At 42.2% G+C, this 18869-nt stretch overlaps 1 protein-coding gene across 1 annotated transcript in view; it reads left to right on the top strand.

Moving 5' to 3' along the window:
• Nucleotides 1-1270: 1270 nt before the first annotated feature.
• LOC126285172 (odorant receptor Or2-like) overlaps nucleotides 1271-18869 on the top strand; it is a 31178-nt gene continuing 13579 nt past the window's right edge. The window contains exons 1-2 of the mRNA XM_049984482.1: nucleotides 1271-2127; nucleotides 16462-16561. Coding sequence (XP_049840439.1) covers nucleotides 1271-2127; nucleotides 16462-16561 — 957 coding nt within the window. The remainder of the gene's footprint in view (nucleotides 2128-16461; nucleotides 16562-18869) is intronic.

Below are 18869 nucleotides of genomic sequence, written 5' to 3'. Positions count from 1 at the left end.
ATTATCGCTGTAAATTGGTGAGTGAAAAATTACTACTATTGGTTATTTATTGAAATCTCGGTTATTATTTGTTTTGTTAACTACGTACATTGTTGTCAACCTAACTAGACAAAAAGCGAACTGTCAAGCTGGAGTTGATGCGTAAACGAAACGAAACGATAGACACCCGCAGAGCATAAGTTCCGGAATAGAAATAACCACAGATTCTCGTAAAATAAGTGTTAACAATGTGCGTATAAATTACCGAAAAGAGTCTACGCTTACTATGCCACGTGGGTCATTGTAATGTCGCAACGGTGAAATATATTAAAACTTTTTACTAGCAACAACTTAACAAGGGACGAATAGGGAACTTTGTTCACCAAACTTGTGTTAAAATGTATTTCATTGGTTTCACGCGAAATGTATTGTTTAACTCAGTAATTTGCCATCGCAGCTGTTTGAGGATGAGGTCTGTAAACTATTAAACACAAAATTCAGTGGAGATGTGTGATACACAAAACTGAAAGTACTGTCTATCTCTTAAATCTAATGAGGTGTACTCAATTTGGAACGCCAATAGCTCAGCTGGAAAGAAATGTGAAGGAACTCAGTAATGGTTTTGGTGGAGAAAGCATCTCGGATTCGGGTGATTTGAAGGAAACAAACGCACTGCGTACAAGAGCAAGTAATTCTTGCAAAACATTTGACTTGTAGTTTCATTTTTTGTATATGTGATTAGAAATATTATCAACTATCTTTTTTAATAATCACAGAAACTGCGTGCAGTGTTAATAAATCTAGAAGCGGTATAATCATTTATGATATGGAAGTTTGGTGTTTTATTTGCCACTCATAGCTTACACTGCGGTATGAAATGTCATCATTTTTTAACGACGTAATTACCCTCCTTGTTGGAGACTTTATTCAATACATGGCAGATTATCTATCATTTAGGTAATTGTAATGTTGAGTTTGTTTATATTATATAACTAGGATCGAAGAGCAGCAGAGGAGACTAAATTAATCATCCCCTGAATGCTTTAATGTGTCTTGATAATTCAGAACTTTCGTCTCTGGCTGCAGATGTTACAAACTGCTGTCATATGCATATATAAAGAACATCTTCCAGTTCGATGAAGTTAAAAGGTCGAGGAGAATGTTGAATCGTTCAGTTCTTCCTTGTTGTCAGCTTGTCCCACTTCTCTTAGTTACAGAAGGTATCTGATTAGGATCCCAGCTGCCTAAAGGCTACATAGTCGTTGAAGTCCACGTATAGTCGAGTATAAGCATGCGCTACCTGTTTTCTATTTGTGCCGCTAACCAGGTGCCAACCTATCGACGAGAAGGTGTGGAAAAACCGCTGTCTTGGACAGAAAGCGGGCATTCAGTCCTAAAACTGAACATCCGCCACCTGTGGCTTATGGGAATGTGGCCGTTGGGTCACTCTTCAGTGTTCAAACTGTACACCGCCTTCACATTCACACTGGGCTTGTGGAGCGTTGTGGAGTCTCTGCTAGCAGTTTACTGCACTTTGGGGAAGCTTGAGGAAACCACTCTGCAGTTGATGATCACTTCGACTTTGATCTGTGGCTTCATGAAGATGGTTCTCTTTGTGAGCGACCCAAATAGTTACAACTTGATGGTACGGGATATGGCTGGTCTCATAACGGTACAGGACGAAGATAGCTCCAAGGATCCTACTTTGGCGGCAATCCTGCACGACTCTCGCAGACGTGCGTCCCGCATTACTATGGGAATGCTGCTGTTTATGCTCTCACAGTGCTTCGTCTGGTATCCCATTCCCCTTGTTGTGCATGCAGAAGATCGGCGGCTTCCGCTTTCGCAACACGCGTGGGACAACAACAGTAACTACTACCCACTGTCGTACACTGTCCAGTGCGTATGTGGCCTGTATGTGAGCCAGATCAGCTTCGCTCTGGACTGCCTGTTCGCGTCCATCTTGATCCTCGTGGTTGCTCAGCTGAAGATCCTCGGAGAACGTATTTTGAAGTTGAAGCAGGAAGTGAATCTAGTAGAGGCAAACGAAAATCCTCTTCGGTGGGATCAGATGCCGACAGACAAACATTATGACGGAATGTACAGAAGATTGTGCGTTTGCATCGACAGCCACCAAAAGATTCTCAGGTACGTTAGTGATTAATATGTGTGTCAAATATGGAAACCAAAATGCAGGTTTGCAATTCGAAGAGAATCGTCCAATTTCACAAGATTATTTCTTCAACAACAGTGGAGATAGGAATTTGGCATGAATGTTAAGTAACGTATCGAAATTCAAAGATTTCGTTAACGCTAGATGTGAGTTTCAAGCTCATGTAGTTCTACCTCGCTCAAATGTGCCTAATCGAGATGGAGGACGAAAACAACAAGTGGAGTTTTGCACACTCATTTATAACAAGTGTCACTCAGTTACAACTGTGCACCATAATGTTCTTAGTAATGACGCATAGGACCCGTAGGAGTCATGGCACTCCAAGGTCACGTGATTTGACGATATGTGATTTTTTAATGGGGAAATTGAGGAAAAATAGAACGCGTCCATAGCCTTCCCTGTCAGCTTACAATGCTACATAGTATCATCTGTCGAGGCCACTTCAGATATCTTGGAAAAGTATGGTTCTGAACTTACTTATCGTCTGAATGTTTGTCGTATGAAGGATCCGGTGATATTTGTGAAAGATGGATGAATACTTTGCTGCCAGAACAAACTGTAAAAATTACTCCAAGATTGCATCTGTAACGTTCCAAAAGATATAGCCTTGGGAAATCAGATGAAGCGTTTTGAAACCACAATACATTGTACACTTGATCTATTCCCGTGAATGGACCGATTACAAAGAATATTGTAAAAACTAGGTAGTTATTCGTAAAATACAGGCTTACGGGGCCGGTATTTGCGTATTGCGTTTCGTCTTCCATAGATCGAAGAGCAGCAGTTACCCATAATGTTCCTGCGCCATAGTGTAACGCCTCATTAGAATTTAAAACTGCTTGTTGACTCGAATGACACAGTTTCTGGGAGGTGGGTATACCGCTGTCATAGCGTGGCCCCCTTGCTCTCAGGATATGGCTAATTAAACTTATTTTTGTGGCCTTACGTTAAGGACTGCCTGTACGAGACACTAGTCAGTATTTCTACTATTCGTGCACAAATCAATGAAGCAATAGGAACTGTTGACGCTGGACAGCTGACTCTCACGTGGGCAGGGCACGGAATTTCCTGCACTACGGACAGAAAATTTGAGAGCTGCTAAACGTTCTACAAGGAACCACGATGCTGTATCAGTAAGAATTTCCGAGTTATGGTATTATGAAATGATAGCCGAACTTCACGAATGCCTTGCATATTTCAAGTCAGTTGCTGCTGAACTTCGTTACTGACGAAACCAGTCGCACCACAACGACACACTTCAAGGTAAAAACATAATTGTGAACTAATATACCGCGAAGAAAATTGTTCCTTAGCAATATTTGTATAATACTATACATCTATACTTCGCAGCCCGCCTAATGGTGTCGGGTAGACGATACGTTGCGCACCAGTATAATTCTCAGAAGGTCTCCGTGATAACTCGATCCCTGTAATTTTACCTTCATGGTGTTTTCGCGAGATATACCAAGCAGGAATCAGTACATCGATTGTCTGCTCTAGGAAAGCAGGCTCTTGGAAATGTTACTGTAAACCACACCGCAACGCACAGTGCACATTTCGTATAGTCTGCTTTGGAAGTATCACAGCAATGTAGCGACGCTTTCGCTCTTAGGAAACGATCATTTGGCGAAATGCGCTGCTCTTCCTTCGTTCTCCTCTATTTCCTGTGTCAGTTTAATGTCGGACGAGCTCCCTACTGACATATCTTGCTAGGCTATGTAGTATGCATTTGGGACTGACACATAAATCAAAAAATGGTAAAGCGAATACTATCGTAGCTCTAGGCAGACGACGTTATCGTTCCATTTCGTACCGTCGCTTGCGTCAACAGGTTACACCAGCTTGGTGTAAGAGCTTGAATTTGAGATCCCACCCAAGACAATTACTGTGGTAGGTCTTTTTCCAAGGATGCGGTGTTTATGCTACCTATTGTCGTGTCACGCGAGGCTGTCCTCCATCTATAGTGACCTCGCCGTTGCCGTTTTTTACTGTAGCAAGTAGACAATTAATAGCCTACTTAGAAGCTACATTGCACCTAATACACCGTAAAATCATCATTTTCTTAACATTCGTACATCCATATTTAAATTGGATGATCGTATAATTTTTATTAAAAATGAAACTCCTCCAACTGTACTTAAGATTTCATATTTATTTGGCTACTAGTTTCAACATTGCGTCAATGCCATCTTCAGGCCCTATATTCCTACATAACGCACCTTACATAAAACAAACAATGTGAGACATCAGTAGTTTGTGAGCTGTTGTACAAGATAAATGTACTATAAACATGTTATATAAAGAATGAATTCATTAAAAGTAGTTACATTACGTTCATTTTCACTAAGACGCAATTTACCTTGACATTAACAACTTATATGGTACAAACAAGTACAAATGAGTTTTTATATACACACCGCTATTTCCGTTATAGATCAATACCAGACATTTGAATAAAAATAAGGGTATATATAAGTCTAGGTGACAAACCATTACTCTTAAAGATAATAATATAGGCGTGAAACAGTACTAAATTTTTCTTACAAGCTAATATTAATATTGTAAACCCTACTTTACGTGCACAGTTTAACTACGAGGAAGGAAAATATGCATTGCCAGTCAGACATATGTAAGGTATGATTCCATTGTTTATAAATAGTGAAAGGAGGGAAAGGTGTCGCTTTGGACTCGGAGGCTATATGTGTTCCCTACATTCTTCTACAAATCGTTTCTGTTCCTGGATTTCGTGGTCCATTCTTCTTTTCTCGGGCCCATCCGTCACTATCCTTCGTTCTTGTCCGTTGTCTTCCTCGGACCGTTCTGTCCCCATCGTCCACCACAGTCCCTGTCACACACGGATCTGGAGAATGCTGCTCGTGGTAGCCTTTCCGCTTCCTTCCTAATCAGATGTCCTTCGCACATAATCTTCTTTAGTTCGTCCTCCGGATAGTATCAACTTTCGAGTTACTGGTTGTTTGATATCCCCCAGTCCTGAGATGGAGCTTCCCTTTTGGGGCTAAATATTTTATTTAATAGCTTCCTGTAGACGACTAGCAGTTTTTGTACATCTTGGTTCCTTAATGTAAATGTTTAGGCTCACACAGAGCTAGCGGGAGAGTTGTAGTCCGGTACAGTCCAGTTTTAAAACATGTCCTTATGAAACGGCTGTAGTGCACAGTTGCACAGTACGTCCCGAAAGCCAAAACAGGCTTTCTTTGCCCCTGTGGCCCTTGCATTTTTCTGAATTTCCCTTCTATTCCTTTCACTAAAACTCCACACAAAATATTTCAATGTGTCCATTACTTTTCAAAAGTGAATTCGTCAGTTGTCGCTGGGGTTCCGTCACTGGGTATTTTCAACACGAAAGTGTATTTTGTTTTCTGCTTGGTAATTTGCAACGCTGCTTTCCTTGCAATATTGCCGTAGAAACTTGTCTTGAGCTACGACTTCTCTTTGCTATCACTTATTAGAACAACATCGTCCGCATATGGAACCCGATTTATTGTGTGTCATTTCAGCTAGGCTTCCATTTTTGTGTTCTCTGTCTATCTTTTCTAAATATCAACGAAAGAGTACCGTAGATAAGACTTCTACTCGTCTAACACCAATTGTGGCTACAAGATGCTCTGACACTCCTGTACTGATCTTCACTCCGCAATAGGTTTCCACTAAACATGTTTCTGCTGGACGTACAAACTTTTGTTGTAACAAACTCTTTGAAAGTATTTGTGATTGTGCCCTTATGCATGCTGTCATAACCTTGTTTTAAAGTCAACGAAAACGACGTGGCTGTCGACGTAGCGTTCCCAACACTGCTCCGTTGCCTGATTGATCGCAAAACGGTGGTCTGTATTTCTCTACGTATGATGTCTGTTGTTTCTGAGGTGAATGTCAAACAGAAAAGACGCCATCTTTCTATAATATATATACGCCATAAGGCGTTACGATAATTCAGTACATATCCTCAACAGTATCGGAATCCTTGCAGGAAGACAGACTGCGAACAAGTGGGTTAGTGGATAGGGAGAACAGTATATAGTGTGCACCATATGGAGATCAGGTTCAAAGGTGGAACATGCTAGGATACCTAGCGTAAAGTGGGAATACAGTTTCGACACCCGGTCCGGCACAAGTTATCATCTGTCACCACTGGCTTTGCTTAATGCCCCACTGCAGCGAGAACGTCGGAGATACCCAATTCAGGGAAATACTTGTTCGACTCCTGGTTCAGCAAAAGTTTTCATCCGTCGCCGCTGACTTGGCTCAATGCCCCACTGCTGCTAAATGTCGGAGGTTTCTTATTTCTTCTAAAACCGCATTGACAATCGTCTGTAATTCCTTCTACATTGTTGTGTTCATTCTCTCCAGTAGATTATCTCTTCATGTCATAATTTACGAATTTCTTAGATTACTTTAAGAAATGCAAATTTTGTATAATTCTTACATAGCAGTGCATCGCTATTTTTAGTTTATAGCCTAGTCCTTTAGTTTGTCCATTTTGTTTTGTTTTGTGATTAGCGGTCCTCTAGTTCTTATTAGTTCTCCTGATATTTTATCTTGGAAGAAGGCCTTCTTGTTTTTATGTTTTCATTATTTGTTGTATTTCTTCTTCTTTAGGCGTTTTTACTATGCTGTCCAATGACCACACACTTCACATGGAAGAGAATCACTGGGGTCATCACAGTTTAGTAATACTGCGAAGTACTCAGCCTATCGCGTTGTACTTCAGTGTCATTCGTGAAAAAATGGTTGGTTCAAATGGCTCTGAGCACTATGGGACTTAACATCTGAGGTTATCAGTCCCCTAGAACTTAGAACTACTTAAACCTAACTAACCCCCCCACATCACACACATCCATGCCCGAGGCAGGATTCGAACCGGCGACCGTAGCGGTCGCGCGGTTCCAGACTGAAGCGACTAGAACCGCACGGCCACAACGGCCGACTTCGTGAAAAATTTTCCCTTCTTTCTTTAAAAAATTTTCCTCTCTCTGTTATTTACTATGTTACTTTTTGGTATATTTGTATTGTCCTGGGACGGATATAGCCCTCTTTCCCTTCTTCTATCGGCTCCTTGTAATATTTCCATTCCTCCGGCTTTAATATAGTTGTTTCCTTCCTTATTTTGGTACGCCTGTCTATTAGCCTCTGGTCTCTCATATTATCTAACCTCACCTTCGTAATCTACCTCTCCTCTTCAAATTTTGCCTGCCATACTTGATTGAACTACATCTTGTCTGACATCAGCGTCTGCCTAGAGTTTCGGTGACTATTTAATGTATCCCTTTTTTTTTTGGCACCGGTCACTGCTCATACCCTGATTTTCTGCCGTTTCCAGACATTTATTAGAGTTTCTGATGATGTTGACCCACATTTTCTACATCTCTCCGTCTCATTTCATCTGTTTATATCACAATATTTAGCCGGCTTAGCTTTTCTTCACACCTTCTTATATCTGACATTCATGTTACATATCACCAGTGAGCCGTGTGCAGCTCGTGTTCATTCCCTTTATTGTTTGTTATCTTCTCTTACCGTACGGGAGCCTCGTTTTCTTATTCCATTTACTGGCGTCACTAACTTCCTACCTTACCTGCCCGTGAGTGGCCACAGCAGCGCTTATTGATAAGTGCTCTGTCGTAGCGACAGCTTGTACTTCCGGGTCGTCGTCAGTTTCTAGCTCAGTCGGGATTTGAGTCGGGGATGGAGCGCCAGTGACGTGCAGGCAGCCAGTACTGGCCGACCGCTGGCGACACGCATGTACTGTCTAGCGCAAAGAGATTGGAGCGGGACGATCGTTGTTTGATCGTTCGGTTGCTCGGCTCATTGGGCAACCTGTGTTTGGTCTTTTGACCGTTTTTAGGCCCCGTGGTCTAGGGGTAGAGTCTTTGATTCATAATCGAAACGTCTTCGGTCCCGGGTTCGATCCCCTCCACTGCCTAAATTTTGATAAATAATCAGCATTGGCGGCCAAAGACTTCCGGCATAAGAAGTCAGCCTCATTCTGCCTACGGCCTTGTCAAAGAGGGCGGAGGAGTGGATAGAGGTTCAGGGCACTCTCTTGTCCTAGGGGAGGGAAATTGCCCCTAAAGGCGGAAGAATCAGCAATGATCAACGACATGAGGATGCAGAAGGCAATGGAAACCACTGCATTAAAGACACGTAACGTGTATCCGCAGGACATGTGGCCTGTAGTTGAAGAAGTGTCATGATGATCTCTCCATTGGCAAAAGATTCCGCAATAGTCCCCCATTCGGATCTCCTAGAGGGGACTGCCAAGGGGGAGGTTACCATGAGAAAAAGATTGAATAATCAACGGAAGGATAATGTTCTACGAGTCGAGGCGTGGTAGGGAAACTAGAAAATCTGAAAAGGGAAATGCAAAGGCTTAGTGTAGATATAGTAGGGGTCAGTGAAGTGAAGCGGAAGGAAGACAAGGATTTCTGGTCAGATGAGTATCGGGTAAGAAAATGGTATAACAGGTGTAGGATTCGTTATGAATAGGAAGGTAGGGCAGAGGGTGTGTTACTGTGAACTGTTCAGTGACCGGGTTGTTCTAATCAGATTCGACAGCAGACCAACACCGAAAACTATAGTTCAGGTATACATGCCGACGTCGCAAGCTGAAGATAAACAGACAGAGAAAGTGTATGAGGATACTGAAAGGGTAATGCAGTATGCAAAAGGGGGACGAAAATCTAATAGTCATGGGCAACTGGAATGCTGTTGTAGGGGAAGGAGTAGAAGAAAAGGTTACAGGAGAATATGGGCTTGGGACAAGGAATGAAAGAGGAGAAAGAATAATTGAGTTCTGTAACAAGTTTCAGCTAGTAATAGCGAATACCCTGTTCACGAATCACAAGAGGAGGAGGTATACTAGGAAAAGGCCGGGAGATACGGGAAGATTTCAATTAGAATACATCATGGTCAGACAGATATTCCGAAATCAGATACTGGATTGTAAGGCGTACCCAGGAGCAGATATAGACTCAGATCACAATATAGTAGTGATGAAGAGTAGGCTGAAGTTCAAGACATTAGTCAGGAAGAATCAATACGCAAAGAAGTGGGATACGGAAGTTCTAAGGAATGACGAGATGCGTTTGAAGTTCTCTAACGCTATACATTCAGCAACAAGGAATAGCGCAGAAGGCAACACAGTTGAAGAAGAATGGATGTCTCTAAAAAGGGCCATCACAGAAGTTGGGAAGGAAAACATAGGTACAAAGAAGGTAGCTACGAAGAAACCATGGGTAACAGAAGAAATACTTCAGTTGATGAAAGGAGGAAGTACAAACATGTTCCGGGAAAATCAGGAATACAGAAATACAAGTCACTGATGAATGAAATAAATAAGAAGTGCAGGGAAGCTAAGACGAAATGGCTGCAGGAGAAATGTGAAAACATCGAAAAAGATATGATTGTCGGAAGGACAGACTCAGCTTACAGGAAAGTCAAAACAACCTTTGGTGACATTAAAAGTAACGGTGGTAACATTAAGAGTGCAACGGGAATTCCACTGTTAAATGCAGAGGAGAGAGCAGATAGGTGGAAAGAATACATTGAAAGCCTCTATGAGGGTGAAGATTTTTCTGATGTGATAGAAGAAGAAACAGGTGTCGATTTAGAAGAGATAGGGGATCCAGTATTAGAATCGGAATTTAAAAGAGCTTTGGAGGGCTTACGGTCATATAAGGCAGAAGGGATAGATAACATTCCATCAGAATTTCTAAAATCATTAGGGGAAGTGACAAAAAAACGACTATTCACGTTGGTGTGTAGAATATATGTGTCTGGCGACATACCATCTGACTTTCGGAAAAGCATCATCCACACAATTCCGAAGACGGCAAGAGCTGAAAAGTGCGAGAAGTATCGCACAATCGTTTAACATCTCATGCATCGAAGCTGCTTACAAGAATGGAAAAGAAAGTTGAGAATGCGCTAGGTGACGATCAGTTTGGCTTTAGGAAAAGTAAAGGCACGAGAGAAGCAATTCTGACGTTACGGCTAATAATGGAAGCAAGGCTAAGGAAAAATCAAGACACGTTCATAGGATTTGTCAACCTGGAAAAAGCGTTCGACAATATAAAATGGTGCAAGCTGTTCAAGATTCTGTAAAAAGTAGGGTAAGCTATAGGGAGAGACAGGTCATATACAACATGTACAACAACCAAGAGGGAATAATAAGAGTGGACGATCAAGAACGAAGTGCTCGTATTAAGAAGGGAGTAAGACAAGGCTGTAGCCTTTCGCCCCTACTCTTCAATCTGTACATCGAGGAAGCAATGATGGAAATAAAAGTAAGGTTCAGAAGTGGAACTAAAATACAAGGTGAAAGGATATCAATGATACGATTTGCTGATGACATTGCTATCCTGAGTGAAAGTGAAGAAGAATTAAATTATCTGCTAAACGGAATGAACAGTGTAATGAGTACACAGTATGGTTTGAGAGTAAATCGGAGAAAGACGAAGGTAATGAGAAGTAGTAGAAATGAGAACAGCGAGAAACTTAACATCAGGATTGATGGTAACGAAGTCAATGAAGTTAAGAAATTCTGCTACCTAGGCAGTAAAATAACCAATGACGGGCGGAGCAAGGAGGACATCAAAAGCAGACTCGCTATGTCAAATAGGCATTTCTGGCCAAGAGAAGTCTACTAATATCAAATACCGGCCTTAATTTGAGGAAGAAATTTCTGAGGATGTACGTCTGGAGTACAGCATTGTATGGTAGTGAAACATGGACTGTGGGAATACCGGAACAGAAGAGAATCGAATCATTTGAGATGTGGTGCTATAGACGAATGTTGAAAATTAGGTGGACTGATAAGGTAAGGAATGAGGAGGTTCTACGCAGAATCGGAGAGGAAAGGAATATGTGGAAAACACTGATAAGGAGAAGGGACAGGATGATAGGACATCTGCTAAGACATGAGGGAATGACTTCCATGGTACTAGAGGGAGCCGTAGAGGGCAAAAACTGTAGAGGAAGACAGAGATTGGAATACGTCAAGCAAATAATTGAGGATAGGTTGCAAGTACTACTCTGAGATGAAGAGGTTAGCACAGGAAAGGAATTCGTGGCGGGCCGCATCAAACCAGTCAGTAGACTGATGACAAAAAAAAAAGGCCTCGTCAGTTGGTCATCTTTCCGGACGTGGGTCAGTTCCTTCCTTCTGCAGAGATGTCGTGGCCAATGGGCAAGAGTTACCTCTGCATGGGTGCATCCGAGCCAGTGTGGCCGGGTCGCCGTGTCTCCCAATTCCGAACGGACATCGAGTTGAGTCGGGTTGGAGCTGCAGTCAGTTTCGGACAACCAAGATTCACCCAACCATTGCCGACACACATATCTTCAGTGGGAACGACCTGGTCGGTCGTTCGGTCGGCCGTCTCATCAGACGACATGTATCTGCTTGCCGACCGCTTGTGGAAACACTCTGTGTGTCGAATTGATTCGTCCTTGTTGTTCCACAGTGATTGCTTTTACGATTGTTCGAGTTCTTGTGCAAGTGTGTTTACGTGGAACCGTGTGTAGCTTCTGTGATTTCCACTGAGCAGATGACTGCTGTCTGCGAACTTTAGTAGTCAGTCGGTCGGTTGAAGTAGAGCAGCGAGTGTGACGGGTGGAAGGGAATTGATTAGGCTGTTAGTTGGTTCCTCAGCCGTCCCTGGATCGTGTTGCCACCCGACTGTTCAGTGTTATGCTTGGCTGCCTGTCTCCCCAGGCCGATCCTTGGAACACTCTACAGAGTGTGTCATGACAGCTCATGGAAAATCTGACTGAATGATTATCGGGAAGTAGTGTATTTAAATTATTTAAAAATCTTCATTCTGGGAGGAAACACCAGCTACATCCCGTAGATAACTTCAAGATAACATCACTATTAGCGATGGTCCCATTTCGTAGGTGAAGGAAACAGATGAAAGGTGCATTACAGACTACAAAAAATAATCTTGCCGTCACTTCCCAATTAATATTAGATTATGGGTCTCTACCTGAAGCGCCTCTTACGTCGAAGGTAGACTATGTGATCAAAAGTATCCGGACACACCTAAAAACATACCTATTTCATATTAGGAGCGTTGTGCTGCCACATACGGCCCGGCCGATATTTCATATCAGCGACCTCAGTAGTCATTAGACATCGTGAGAGAGCAGAACAGAGCCCTCCACGGAACTCACGTACTTCGAACGTGGTTGTATGTCACTTGTGTCGTACGTCTGTACGCGAGATTTCCACACTCCTAAACATCCCCAGGTCCACTGTTTCCGATGTGATGGTTAAGTGTAAATGTGAAGGGACACGTACAACACAAAAGCGTACAGGCCGACCTCATCTGTTGACTGACAAGAGACAGTCGACAGTTTAAGGGGGTCGTAATGTGTAATAGGCAGACATCTATCCAGACCATCACACAGGAATTCCAAACTCCATCATGATCCAATGCCATTACTATGGCAGATAGGCGGGAGGTGAGAAAAATAGGATTTCATGGTCGAGTTGCTGTTCATAGGCCACACATCACGCAGGTAAATGCCAAACGACGCCTTGCTTGGCGAAAGCAGCGTAAACATAGGAGGATTGAACAGTGGAAAAACGTTGTGCGGAGTGACGAATCACTGTACACAATATGGCGATCCGATGGCAGGGTGTGGATATGGCGAATTCCCGATGAACGTCACCTGCCAGCATGTGTGGTGCCAACAGTAATTAAAATGGCTCTGAGCACTATAAGGTCATCAGTGTCATCAGTCCCCTAGAACTTAGAACTACTTAAACCTAACTAACCTAAGGACATCACACACATCCATGCCCAAGACAGGATTCGAACCTGTAACCGTAGCGGTCGCGCGGTTGCAGACTGTAGGGCCTACAACCGCTCGGCCACCCTGGCCGGGGCCAACAGTAATATTCGGAGGCGATGGTGTTGCGGTGTGGTAAGTTTTTCAGCAAACCCCTTGTTGTTTTGTGTGGCGCTATCAAAGCAGAGACCTACATTGATGTTTTAAGCACCTTCTTGCTTTCCACTGTTGAAAAGCAAATCGGGGAGAGCGATTCCATCTGGAGCCCCTGTTCATAATGCACGGCCTGTGGCGGAGTGATTACACGACAATAACATCCCTGTAATGGGCTGGCGCGCACAGAGTCCTGATCTGAATCCTATAAAACACCATTGGGATGTTTTGTAACGCCGACTTTGTGCCAGGCCTCGCCGCCAGACATCGATACCTCTCCTCAGTGCAGCTCTCCGTGAAGAATGGGCTGCACTTCCCCACAAAACCTTCCGGCACCTGACTGAACGTGTGCCTGCGAGAGTGGAAGCAGCCGTTAAGGCTCAGGTGGGCCAACACCATAATGAATTCCATTATTACCGATGGAGGGCGCCACGAACTGGTAAGTCATTCTCAGGCATGTATTCGGATACTTTTGATCACAAAGTGTATATTGTACAAATTATTGACTATGAGACACTTGACACAGAACAATCATCTTTAGGTTAATTGTTACCGTCTCAGTTACTCAGTTACTCTGATGAACTATTCAAAATTGATTAATCATCTTTTGTTTGGACCTGAGTTTTAATGATAGTGCACAACTCCAACTATATAAATTGTGTCGCATGAAAGATCTATAAAGAGTACGAATAGATAATTTTCATATGTTTTCCTAAGATGATCCCTTAACGTAAGGAAGAGTGTTTTGAATAAGGAATCACACTTTTCATGCTATTATAGTGTGAAGCGGTGTTTTGAGTCAGAACTACGAGGACGTGCTAAGAAGTAATGCCTCCGAAATTTTTACTCTTTCCCGAGAAGTATCTATAATTTCTCTCGTTCTCATTGGCATGCGTATTACTCGGTCGAATTCCCCGCTTCATTGAAGCAAGTTGCAGTCACTTGCCGCAAGAGGGCTCCACATTGTAGGCTGTTTAACATGTGGGTGTGTAACTTAACTACGTCGTTGCGTGAGAAATAGCTTGTAATCAAAAATCTAATTGTAGAAAACTTCGTCGACGCGTGGGGAGCACCCTCTCCTGCATACCTGTGTGCTGCGAAATCAGCACCAATGCGACGCCTTGGATTCACTGTTATTGATCATCCTCCATAGAGTCCCGAATTAGCCGCATCCGACATTCATCTGTATCCAAAAATTAAAGAAGAACTTCGAGGACCACTTTGACAGTGACGGAGCTGTGCAAGCAGAGGGGAGGTTTTGGCTCCATCAACGAAGTCCAACAATGTACAGTGACGGTATCAACAACTAGTCTCTTGGGAGAAATGCCTTCGTCGCTAGGTATATGTAGGTATTAAGAATAAAGACGTAGAATGTTAATAGCGTTTGTTTTATTTAAAAAGCTTTAACCGCACTCACATAAATGGTTCTGGGCCATAACTGTTCAGTACGCCTTCGTAATAAAAATATTTTATTTGTTTATTTTCTACTGATCTTCGGATCACCATTTGTTCTTCCTATAGAGTAATATATTGTAATTGGAGTTTTAGTGCATTACTTCCGTCAGAATCGTAAAAGCTAAACAGCACATCAGGTAAAAAACAGTGTCTTCTTACACCAGTTAATCAAATTTCCTTTTTTTAATTTTCGAAATTCTTATTTTCCTTTACTTGAATAGTTGAGTTTCGCAGTAAAAATGGAATACACTTGGTGTAATAAAAACGTTGGCGCAGTCTTACACGGCTGAAAATACACGATAATAGAAGCACAAATGTCAAGTAAAAATGGGCTCTAAAACGCATACCTTAAGAGCTATAAGAAATTCTTAATTTTCAATATTGTGAAACAAATTTCTTCTTCTGCTCTCGATATTTGTGGAAGTGTTAGTATGAATCAAAACAAGAAAAAAATGTCAAGTAAACATGCGCTCTAAAATGCGTACCTTATCTGCTATGTGCACCTGTTCATATTCGCTGCTTTGGAACACAACTCTTCTACTGAACAAGTGCTCATGACTTTTAAGGTATGCGTTTTAGAGCACATGTGTACTGGAAATTTTTTTCCTTGTCTTGGTCCATACTACCACTTCGCAAAATATGGAAAACAAAGAGCTTGCAGTAGAAGAGATTTCTTTCACACTATTTAAAATCAAGAATATCTCATAGCTCTTATGGTATGCTTTTTAGAGCCCATGTTTTCTTGAGATTTGTGCTTCTATTATCTTGTACTTTCAGCCGTTTAAGTTTGCGCAATCCTTTTTGATACACCCTGCATAGACCCAAGTCGTTACAAGTTTTGAGACTACCTAAAATATAATGTTCTAACGAATTTAGATTCCGAATCAGAGGAATCTTAAAACGTTCATGTTAGGTCTGGAAAGAAATGATTATATGGGGCAATTGTACATTGCACGACCCGTATACGCACAGTGAATCAGAAATTTTAGGACACGATATCTCTCCTTTTGTCTTGACCAGACAAAACCGATCCATTACAATGAAACACTGATATTTCCTTAATCAGCTGATTCCATCCATGTAGAAAGCAGTTCATTCCAATAGATTCCAAAGAAATTGCCAGCGAAAAGTTGTTTCAAATCTTAGTCATGGATTTAAAATTCTGGTCACCTCGGAAGCTGTTTGGCCCTATGTTTCACATTTGACCTTCAGTGCAGTGGTTTCGACGTTAAAAATTCTTTTCCTTGGCCTGATACACCTCAAGGTAATATTCATACTTCATGATCCCCATATATATATTGAAACTCATTTATGACAGACTGTGAACAGCATTATACTTCTGGTGCTTAACAACTAGGTTTTCCCATCGAGACAGCAGACTACGAAGTCAGACTCACATTATGACGTTACATACCATTGTAATTATGAATTGCACTGTAAGCGCATGAAGAATACACAAAAGTGCAAGAGTGAAACCGGATATTTAGTGATAGGTTCTAAAATCTATACTGATTCACGTATTAGACAAACTTTATGAGACTATGGCCTTTCAGACTTTCACAAGACGTCCAAAACCAATTGTTGGCATAGTTTTAAACGTAAACTTACGTATTGTTTTATCGTTTTCCACGGTTTATGCTACTATCATTCACTGCGTATTCTCGTATTTTCGGTTAACAATGGTAAGAAATGCAGATAATACGAGCTTGTTACCCGGGACTGAAAGAACCAATTCGTCAAATAGGACGGAGGAATAATTTCTGAAGAAGATGAATACAGTAAATGGTTGTCCATTGTGGTCCTACATAACGATTCTTCTCAGTTTTAAAGAAAACAGTAGCACAGTTCCACTGACATTTCACATAGCATTTACAATTACGTCCTTGTTCCAGGTTCGTCAAGCGTGTACAAGACGCCATGAGCCCCATAGCTATGACGCAGTTTGCTAGCAGTGTTGTCATCGCATGTATGGGGCTATTTCAAGCGACATACGTAAGACCATCTCTTTTAAACTAGGCATATGTGTTTCACTTTATGTGATCATGTGTAACACTTCTAATCAAGAACGAGTCACTACGTACTAAATTACAGTTTGTGATTTTGGTTTCTTTATGGCCATCTTACGAAAATTAGGAGCTCTGATATATATATTGTGTGAAAAGGAAACTAAAAGGAAGGAAGAAAAAAAAAAGCATGAGATCAGTTCTCTCGTGACGTATCTTACGACTTTCTCATACATTACGTTCACGTAAAAAGCCACGACAATATCTTTAAAAATTCTTAAACTATCAGTAACGTTATGTATACTATGCAGCTTTCAGTCCGTTAACATTACATTACGTCTAACAAAAAGGCAGGAACATTATCTCAAGGTAAATTATACAGTCACTCGTTCACGGTCATGCCAGTTGACCCAAATCTTCATTACGGCTCCCCCACGAGTATACCGACACCTGTAGGCACTGCAGTCACGTAACGCAAAAAGGAACGTACGAGAGCATGCTGAAAATTAGTGCCTTCGAATTTTTTATATTTTAAATAAAAAATTATTAACATTCCACATCTTTATTTTTCATGTCTACATCGGTGTTTCTCGACGTAGTCACACGGGTAATAGACTTCTTTCTCCCAACGAGAGACAAATTTGTTGACGCCGACACTGTAGAAAGTTAGCCATTGGTGACGGAGCGCCGGTTGGTGTGGACGAGCGACAGCGCGACAGTTACGGTCGCAGGTTCGAATCCTGCCTCGGGCATGGATGTGTGTGATGTCCATCGGTTAGTTAGATTTAAGTAGTTCCAAGTTCTTGGAGACAGATGACCTCAGATGTTAGGTCCTATAGTGTTCAGAGCCATTTGAACCATTTGTTGACGGAGCCGCAGCCTCAGCCATCCTTCCACCGCTGCATCGCTATCAAAGTGAAGTCCTAGAAGGCGTGCTATTAGCTTCGGAAACAGATGAAAATCAGATGCAGGTACGCCGGGACTGTATGGAGGATGATGGATCGATTATGATGAACCAAAGGCGTCGGATTGTTGCAGATGTCGCAGCGCTGGTGTGTGGTCTCGCATTGTCGTGCTGAACGAAAGGGTGCCCCATGTGTGGACGAACTCTGCGAATTCGTGCTTTCAGTTTTCTGAGCTGTTCCTTACGTACCAACATAGTTACGGTACACACCGCCATGTTACATGCTGCAGTTCAGAGCCCTCTTGCGGCAGAGGGCTAAAATTTTTGTCGAAGAAACGGGAAAGTCTACGGAATAACATGCAGGACAGGTAATACCTCGACCGATATTGAGAATACAATAAAAATTTCGGAGGCATTGCTTTTCAGCATGACCTCGTATATAAGGGGAGCAGAGATGAATGGGAATTAAGTCTAATGACGACAAGACATGTCGATTGGGAAAATCAATGAGATAAGCTGTTTCGACAAGAGGCAGACTTTTATAGCCCCGCAATCTGGGAACCAGCGTCTCGCTGATGGGGAAGCTCGTCGGTCTTTAGTGCACTAATGTGAATCTCTACGCAGAGTGCTAGTTCTATGATGAGACCACGAGCGGCGACCAGTTGTTACGTTGAGGGACTACACTGATCAGCCAAAACATTACGACCACTACCCACCACTGCCCATTACACGGTTGGATGCCTCATGATGACGTTGTGGGCCCACGAAGCAGTAATAAAAACATGTAAACTGATCAGTGACGGATGGAGGATTACTCTAGGGAAGATATGCTCTGAAAATGGAGAAATCCACTGAGATAAGCGACATTGCCATAGATCAGGTCATTGTTACGCAGAGCGTGTTAACGAGTATGTCTAAAACGGCGAAGCTGATCGAATGTTCACGTGCTACTACCGTGACCATCTACAGAAACTGGCAGAAGTGCAGTGAATCTACAAATAGACGCCAAGTAGTCGGCCGAACACGCGTCGTAACAGAACTTGGGGTTTGGAGGCATGTCTCCTCTGTAAAGTAGGGTAGATGGCGATCTGTGACAAGCAGAATCGGTGATACTGTGCTACAAAGATGGCCCAAAAACCGTTAGAAGGTGGTCATAACGGGGTGGCTCGCCAGTGTATATCAACTGATAGCTTGTGTCATATTTTGTACAACCAAAACCAGCGTCGTCAAATTATTGAAACAGCGATTGGCGACTATTTCGTATTAGGATCAAAACCAGTTTATGGCGATCATGGTCTTCGACAAATCCGCTTCATAATCATAACTGATGGTTAACAACAAAGACGAAGATACCACGGTGAAAACTTACTACAACTTAAAATTATGGTCAATA

This window comes from Schistocerca gregaria, chromosome 8 (assembly GCF_023897955.1).
Source record: "Schistocerca gregaria isolate iqSchGreg1 chromosome 8, iqSchGreg1.2, whole genome shotgun sequence".
NCBI classification, from domain to species: Eukaryota; Metazoa; Arthropoda; class Insecta; order Orthoptera; family Acrididae; genus Schistocerca; species Schistocerca gregaria.
Note: the sequence above shows the minus strand (reverse complement) of the source record. Positions and strands in the feature narration are given on the sequence as shown.